The sequence below is a fragment of the Bidens hawaiensis genome, unplaced genomic scaffold, assembly GCF_021521415.1.
Source record: "Bidens hawaiensis isolate Kalapana, Puna unplaced genomic scaffold, B.hawaiensis_p1.1 tig00005523_1, whole genome shotgun sequence".
Classification (NCBI taxonomy): Eukaryota; Viridiplantae; Streptophyta; class Magnoliopsida; order Asterales; family Asteraceae; genus Bidens; species Bidens hawaiensis.
In genome coordinates, this window is record NW_027491356.1 from 228,487 (window position 1) to 237,240 (window position 8,754).

An 8,754-nucleotide genomic window follows, 5' to 3' on the forward strand; every position below is an offset into this window, starting at 1 on the left:
TCACTCCTTAATTATAGGAAGTTGACTAACGAATACACTGGAAATAAATCAATTACATTAATTTACAAATATTATAATTTTATCATCTAATACAAGTACTATTGATTTGAAAGTATATTTGTGGAACCCAAGTTGGATTCCTAAAATTAGTATATAGTAAGAGAGTAAGACTCAACATAGTTTTACTTTAAAGAAGTTATTATATTTAAAATAACTGATTTACTATAAATAGAAAATAGTAGAATATGTTGGCACTATACCAGTGTTGCTAGCAAATAAAAGAAATTCAACAAGTGTTTTGATACGTTTATTCCTAAGTTTTCTAAATAAGAAATTTATTTTGATCGGTCCAAACACACTTTTAGTAGTATAGTGAAACCAATGACTCTTAGTTTGGTAGTATACTGTTTTTTAAATGTACATGTGAAGATTCAGAGTTGCTGCCCACTGGTTGTTTGACATAAAGAGTCACAAATGAAGACAAATTGCATATTTGTTTTTAATAAATTCAAGAACAAGGAATATCTGATTCAAGAACAAACAATAAATAACAAGATTCTACAACTTCCTACCAAAAAGAGTCCAACCATTCAATCATCTTCCTATTCACATAAAACTCACCACCATCAATCCAAACACCCAAAACCTCTAATTCATTATACTCTTCACATCAACCACCTCCTCCAAAATATTCGCTTGGTTGCAAACCGACTCGAAAGCATGTGCCCAAACGTTAGCAAACCCTGTAACCGCTTGAAACACGTGTGGTAGTCCCATTTGTAAATTATTCAATGTCATCGCCCTCGTTACACCTATAGACTTCTCATACTTCCCCTTCTCTTCCTCAACTTTCACCCTCAAAGCTTCCACTTTGGCCCGCTTATCAGCCACCCGGCCCGTTATTCTACCCTCTGGGCCCGAATACACGCTAGGCCCATACTTGCTTTCCAGAGCCCGAAGCTCCATTGTTTTCTTCTCGAGCTCTTTAGAAAACGAGTCTAACCTCCTCTTTTGCTTTTGCTCATCAAATTGTTGGACCACTATGGCATGAATTACATTCAAAAGGGCTTTGATGCCCTCGGAGGCGACTTTATCAGGGGCATTATCGGCAACGAGCTGCCATTCTTCACAAAGGGTGTAGATTGCTGAGTCTTGTTTTGTCTGGGTTGACGGGCTTTTGCTGAACTGGAAGAGGCTGAGCCGAAGCCACCCGGTCAATGATTGGATGTAGTCGCGTTGACTTTTGACCAGGTTGCAGAACGAGAGGTGCCATTGTTGGATTTCAAGCTCGAGTTGAAGAGTTGACTGGCGGTGGATCTCGGTGGTGGGTTCGGTTGACAAGTCAACATTGTTGATGTACTTGAGTTGTTCTACTATGTGCATCTGGACTTGGTGGCTTTCGTATAAACTTCTCCACATACTCATTAATCTGCACAAGTCAAAATTGAAACCAAGACCACAAAGTCAACAAGTAAAATATCATATAAGTAAGCCTTTAACAAGATGAACATTTAAAAATGAATGGCCCTTTGACAAGCTCAACAAGTCAAAATTTGAACCACAAAGTGAAAGACAAAATTTAACAAAAAGTAAAATATAATATTCTTCAACCAGATCAACAAATGGAGTAAGACCTTTAACAAGCTCCACAAGTCAAAAGGAACCCAAAAGTTAAAGTCAACAAGTGAAATATAATATGACTGACCCTTTTAACAGATTCAATGCAAAAACATAAAATCAAGGTCACAGCAAGTGACATATAATATAACTAACCCTTCAACAAGATAAACAAATAAAATAAGCTCAAGAAGTCAAAACCGAAAACAGGACCACAAAGTCAACAAGTAAAATACTATATAGCTAACCCTTCAACAAGATCAACAAATGAAACATGATCGACTCTTTAACAAGCTCAACAAGACATAATTGAAAACAAAACCATAGCTAAATATAATATAACTAACCCTTTAACAAGCTCAACAAGCTGTGGATAAAGCTCAGACTCTCTGAGTTTAATAATCTCCTGAGACGTTGACTCAATTGCCTGACCCGAAACCATGATCCTAGACTCCAACTTCTCAACCTCTTTCTTTGCTTTCTCAATCTTCAAATAATCACCTTTCTTCAACTCCATCTTCCGAAGTTGTTCACTCTTCTTCTCGTGCTCGGTTTTCAAACTCTCAGCATTCTACAAAATCAACCAATAGTCAACAACATTTGACACCACAAAACCGATCCCAAACCATAAAAACCAAAACAAAAACCAACGGTTTGGTTTTATGTTTTTGTAAAAACCGAACCGTATGTAATAAAAACACTGAACTGACCTTATACTTTTCAATTTTATTAAGTAATTTATAAGAATTTAGTAGATGTGTAACTCAAATATATATGCCCAAATGTATTACAAACAATTAGTTATTACTTAACCAAAAAAAAATATACGCCCAAATTCATTCTTTTTTTGCCATTTTTTCCGGCTCCAAAAGTTTCAAACTAAAATGCCTAAAACTGAAAAATCCGAAACCAAACTAAACCAAATCCTATAACCAAAAAAACCAAGCCCAGACGATTTTCAACAACACAAAAGCTGAAGTTTAGGTTTATGGTTCGGTTACCCAAACCTAACCATGCACACCCTAATTTGCATAATCATAGTAACATTACCTTAACCTCCTCACATAGCTTCTTCTCCCATTCATACAATCTAACAACCGTAGAACAGTGGCTACCCGGGATAGCTGACCCATCAACCGCACCAATGCCCGCCATCCCATTGCAATCGAACTTCATTAACCCATTGAACCTCTGACTCGAGTTCCAAGAGCAGAAAAACGGGTTCAAATTCATTCCATTCCCAATAATCTTGCCTGTTAAATGTGACAAAAAAATTCAAAAATTCAAAATTGAAACAAAATTTGTGTAAATTAAGTAATTATTTAAAGGGTGTTTGTTATGTTACCTGAGGATGCTGGAATCTCCAATAAAGTTGACAACTTTCCACCCGAATCCGCCGCCCGGAGAAAATACTCATTCAATTCCTTAATAATCTCCATCAAGTCTTTCTGCTTACTCGAAACCACCACCGGCATCTCTCGGGGCGTCTCATCGGAGCTAGTTGCCTTCGATGGAGGCGCCGCTACGGCGCCGGAGGTGGTTTCCGCCACCGTCTCGGACGCAGTGGTGGCGGAAACCACCTCCCACTCGTCCCCACGCACGGATTTCTCACCCTCCATCAAAGGCATAAATGGGTCCCAGAAATCCCACGAGGATGACGGCGGCGGCGGCGGCGGTAACGGGGTTGATGACGTGTTGGTGGTGGATGTGGTGGTCCATGTTTCAGATGTTGTACTCATCGGTGGTGGTGGCGGCGGTGGTGGTGGAATGATCGCCGGCGGTGGCGGTGGCGGATTGTGGTGTTGGAGTGGTGACTCTGCGGTGGCGAATTGGAGGAGTGCGGCGCCGGTGTTTTTCAATGAGCGTAAGTACATACTGTGTGCCGCTGAGAATGAGTTTCTGGCTTTGACGAACTGTTTCATGTAACGTTTTCTTGCTTTGCATCTTGAAACCATCTCTTTCCTTTCAAATTTTGAATAATAACAACCCATTTTGAAATTATTCAAGATTTACACAAATTAATAAGCTTTTTTGATGTTTAAGCAAAATCCCATCTGGGTAATTCTTGAATCATAATGAAAACCTCAAATTGGGGTTTCTTGCAATTTTAAATTTTAATTCTCTTTAGCACTTTCTCTCTCTAGAGAGGAAGAAGAAGACCAACAAGTGTAGTCTTTTGAGAATCAGAGAAAGTGGGCATATTTATGTTTGTGGAGATTTTATTATCTTTTGTGACGAAAATGCCCCTGGATGTGTTTAAACCTGATACTGTTGGAGGGATTACAGAAAGTGCACGGGAGTGGTGGAGGCTGAGGGGTAATTTTGGTAGCATGTGAATTTCAACGGGCTTTTTGTTTGATATGGAATGTTGGAAGTGGTTTTGAAAACAATTAATGTGTGAGATTTTGATTTTGATTTTGATTTTGATTTTGATTTTGGTTTATTCTTGATGTTTTAAGGTTTTAAATTAATATGCAAATGCAATAGATAATACGTAGTATAATTCTATTAATCATTAATTATTTTTTTAACGGCAATTAAGTACTCCTTTGAAAACAATCTTTTAGCATCAAACATGTATGAATAAAATATTAAATGAGTTTATTAAAAGAAATTAAATATGTTTGACCTTGCATCCTTACATGTTTTTGGGGCCACCGACGAGCCATGCTTTCAGATCCGGCCCGGATTTTAACATGGACGTCTTAGTGGGTCAAATGTCGAAGCGATTCTGGAGGGTGGATCAGTGTTTGACCTGGATAATGTCATAATATATATATATATATATATATATATATAATATATATATATATATATATATATATATATATATATATATATATATATACAGGGGATGGATCTTACGAGAAGTAATATTATAGCGAGAAGTGCGAAAAGTCGATTTCAACCATTAATGTTACTAATCAATGGTCATTAATTTTCTTTTATTTCATCTATTATTATTATAGTCTTTTTTCTTATTTTTTTAATGTATTTTTCAGACTAGCTTGCATATTGCATACACGTACAGTGTTTGTGATATAAAAATTTGTGTAGGATCCATATATATATATAGTGTGTGTGTGTATGATACATACACGTACAGTGTTTGTGATATAAAAGTTGTATGATCCATATATTGTTGTTTAATGTAATAAAAAAAGTTTATTTTGTAATATATAGTTTCATATATGTATTGTGTAAGTGATATTTTAATTGTGTATGTCTAATTTTTATCGTGTGTTGGTTCATTTATGTACTATGTATTGTGTAAGTTCGTATATGTATTGTGTAGGTTCGTATGTCTACTATGTATATGGTATTTCAAATTGTGTATGTATAAATTTTTATCATCTGTAGGTTCATTTATGTACAGTGTAGCCGTATAGGTTTATATATGTACTGTGTATGTGTAATTTTTTATCGTATGTAGGTTCATTTATGTACTGTGTACGCTTGTATATATACTTTGTCGATGGTATTTCTAATTATGTGTGCGCATTTATATTAGGGTGTAGGTTCATTTATGTACTATGTAGGTTCATTTAAGTACTATGTGTAATTATCAACGCTATTGAATTTTGGAACTATTATTTAGACAAACATATGAAATTCAAATTAGGAGAATAAAAAAAAATTCAAATTAGGAGAATAAAAAAATAATATGGATTAATCGACAACATTGAATTTGACTAAAAAATAAAGAATTCAACATTGGTTGATTTAACTATATATTAAAAAATATATAAAAAAATGTAACTTCTCCATAAATTATGACCTACCAAATATGAAAAAACACATGATTTTTTACCATAACACCCTTCCATTAAATAAATGATAAAGTAAAAGAAAAAAATGTGATTGGTCGAATTCATTTCTCGCACTTCTTGCAATAAGAAACACTTCTGAAATGAATCTAATCCTATATATATATATATATTTGAAAACCCTCTTAAGTTGAGAAAACCCGTGAAAACCCTATGTAACATCGTTTTTTTTTTTTGTTACATGTAATATATGTTGTTACATTTAATACAAAACATCGAAAACATAAAAAAATGTTTTGCTATTTTTTTTTTACATTTTTTTAGTAATTTTTATATATGTTTTAAGAAGAGAGAAAATGTAAATAAACTTTTATATTTTTTATTAAATTTAATTGTGAACCACAAGATTTAATCTTTAATTAAAAACATATGGTTGAGAATGAGTTTCTAGAGTTTTCACAACTCAACTGGGTTTTTATTCTAACCTAACCCTATATATACATATACTAGATTTTATCCCCCGTATTACGGGGGTTGTTTTACATTATTCGTTTTTAATATTTATATATGTATATTTGGATTTTAATTTTATTTATTGTAAGAAAGTTAATATACTTGAGGTTTGATGATGAAATGGTTTCACAAATAAATGATATGTTACAACCCGTCTAAAAGCTATCTGAATTTGGTGACCCATGACCCGCTTATGTTTTTTATTATAAAACTGTTTATTAATTATAAATAATATTTTTTTCTTTATAAATTGGATATTAAATTTTAGTATATTCATATTTTGTAGGATTTTCATATCAAATAATTGTAAGATTAATTTTTAATTTAATGAGATGTATAACCCGTTTATGAGCTATCTGGTTTTGGTAAGACCCATACCTATGAATTTGGGTTAAATCAATAACAGGCCTCCATTTAAAAATCAAGAAATCTGATGGCTTCTACGGGGGTTGTTTTACATTTTCGTTTTCAATATTTATATATGTCTATTTGGATTTTAATTTTATTTATTGTAAGAAAGTTAATAATTAATATACTTGAGGTTTGATGATTAAATGGTTTCACAAATAGATGATATTTTATAATCTGGTTTAAAAGCTATCTGGGTTTAGTGATACTCATTACCCGTTTATTTTCTTTATTATAAAATTATTTCTTAATTATAAATAATATATTTTTTTAAATAAAATAGGATATTAATTTTTAGTACATCCCTGTTTTATAGGATTTTCATATCAAATATTTTATGAGATTAATTTTTAATATAATGAAATGTTATAACCCGTTTAAGAGCTATCTGGGTTTGGTGAGACCTTTACCCGTGAATTCGGCTCAAATGCGTGAGAAACTTTTATTTACAAATAAAGCAATCTGATGGCTTGAGAAAATGGTTATTTTAAATTTTTTATTTTTTAATATTTATTTTTGGGATTTTAATTTTCTTTATTGTAAGAAAGTTAATAATATACTTAGGGTTTGATGATGAAAGAATTTCGTAAATAAATGATATGTTATAACCCGTTTAAAAGTTATCTGGATTTGGTGACCCATGACCCGCTTATGTTTTTTACTATAAAATCGTTTATTAATTATAAATAATATCTTTTTCTTTTTAAATTGGATATTAAATTTTAGTATATCCCTATTTTATAGGATTTTCACATCAAATAATTGGTAAGATTAATTTTTAATTTAATGAGATGTTATAACCCGTTTAAGAGCTATCTGGATTTGGTAAGACCCATACCCATGAATTTGGGTTAAATCAATGAGAGACCTCCATTTAAAAATTAAGCAATCTGGTGGCTTATATAAAAGGGAGGAGCGACCACATCGCGACACATAGGATTTTAGGGTTTTGGTTTATATATATATATATATATATATATATATATAATAAACCAACTTCCATGTGCATTTACACACATTTTTTAAATATATAACATGTATATATTTTCCGTACTAACATAAATGTAGTTTGGTTGATTGGTTAATGGAGTATTCAATAATACTTAATCTCGGTTATGCACCTAGGTTCGGTTCTCGGTGTCCAAACCATCCTTTAATTAAAAAAAAGCTATTTCTGGTTCACCCGCCAGGTCACCGGGTCCGGGCCAACCATCACCCGGAAAACCGACCGGGTTTTAGAAAAACGAGTCAAGTACCCTGACACAATCCGGTATAAGTACCAAGTCAGGGCCGGACCGGTTCGACCTGGCGGGCCAGGTTTCAAAACACCGCCAAAGAAAATGTGGCATGGTAGTATAAAGGCTCAAACGACCATTGCGACGCTAATGCGTGTGGGATTCTTTATGGGGTGATCTCTGTAGACCGACATATTTAGATGGTGATTTCTAGTCTTAAATTGGCCAAGTACAAGTAGGAGTACAACACCACACCAACCATGATATGATTCATATTTTTGCTCTAATAATCAGATGCAACACATGTCGTGGAGTGTAGGGGTAAATGAGTAAAAAAAATGGGTTAAAAAATACGTATGTTATAAATGACATGACCAAAGATACAATTTTTTTTTGTTTTGTTTTGAACGACCAACAAATTAAATTTATTTAAAACAGCACTAGCAAGTTTATTAGGTACAATTCAAAATACCCGAACCCGATTAACCTGACCGAACCCTAATAAGTTTATTAAAGTCAGGTTAAACATGGTCAAAAAGTATTAATCGGGTTATTCGGGTCACCAACCATGATATGATTCATATTTTTGCTCTAATAATTAGATGCAACACATGTCGTGGAGTGTAGGGGTAAATGAGTAAAAAAAATGGGTTAAAAAATACGTATGTTATAAATGACATGACCAAAGATACAATTTTTTTTTTTGTTTTGTTTTGAACGACCAACAAATTAAATTTATTTAAAACAGCACTAGCAAGTTTATTAGGTACAATTCAAAATACCCGAACCCGATTAACCTGACCCGAACCCTAATAAGTTTATTAGAGTCAGGTTAAACATGGTCAAAAAGTATTAATCGGGTTATTCGTGTTGACCCGAATAACCCGAATTGTTAATAGGGTCAGGTTTCGGGTTCGTTTTTGGAAAAAAAATCGGGTTTCGGGTTAACCCGATTAGTGGTGTTTGTTTGTGTTCATTTAAGTATGTTCATTTGTCTTCGTTTATGTTTGTGTTCATTTACGCATGTACATATATGTTCATTTAAGTTCGTTTATGTTCGTGAACTGTTCATTTAGATTTTAAATGAATGAATATAAACGAACATGAACATGTTAATTTTTTAAACGAACGAACATGAACACAAATATTTGTTCGATTAAGTGTTCGTTTAAAGTTAAAAGAACGAAGACAAATATGCCCTTGTACGTGATCGT

At 33.2% G+C, this 8,754-nt stretch overlaps 1 protein-coding gene across 1 annotated transcript; it reads right to left on the reverse strand.

The window, feature by feature from the left end:
- Positions 1 to 360: 360 nt before the first annotated feature.
- On the reverse strand, positions 361 to 3,608 carry LOC143630079 (protein ALTERED PHOSPHATE STARVATION RESPONSE 1-like). Its single transcript, XM_077099178.1, has 4 exons — positions 2,963 to 3,608; positions 2,668 to 2,870; positions 1,965 to 2,188; positions 361 to 1,429 (listed from the first exon to the last, which is right to left on the reverse strand). Exons 1-4 carry the CDS (start codon positions 3,606 to 3,608, stop codon positions 649 to 651), a joined length of 1,854 nt encoding a protein of 617 aa, XP_076955293.1. The 3' UTR covers positions 361 to 648.
- Positions 3,609 to 8,754: the final 5,146 nt, after the last annotated feature.

Coding starts and splice junctions, on each gene's coding strand:
- LOC143630079 (XM_077099178.1), bottom strand. CDS start 3,608: ATGGGTTGTTATTATTCAAAATTTGAAAGGAAAGAGATGGTTTCAAGA. Junction 2,871..2,962: donor GGAGATTCCAGCATCCTCAG/GTAACATAACAA, acceptor CACATTTAACAG/GCAAGATTATTGGGAATGGA. Junction 1,430..1,964: donor CTTGTTGAGCTTGTTAAAGG/GTTAGTTATATT, acceptor TGACTTGTGCAG/ATTAATGAGTATGTGGAGAA.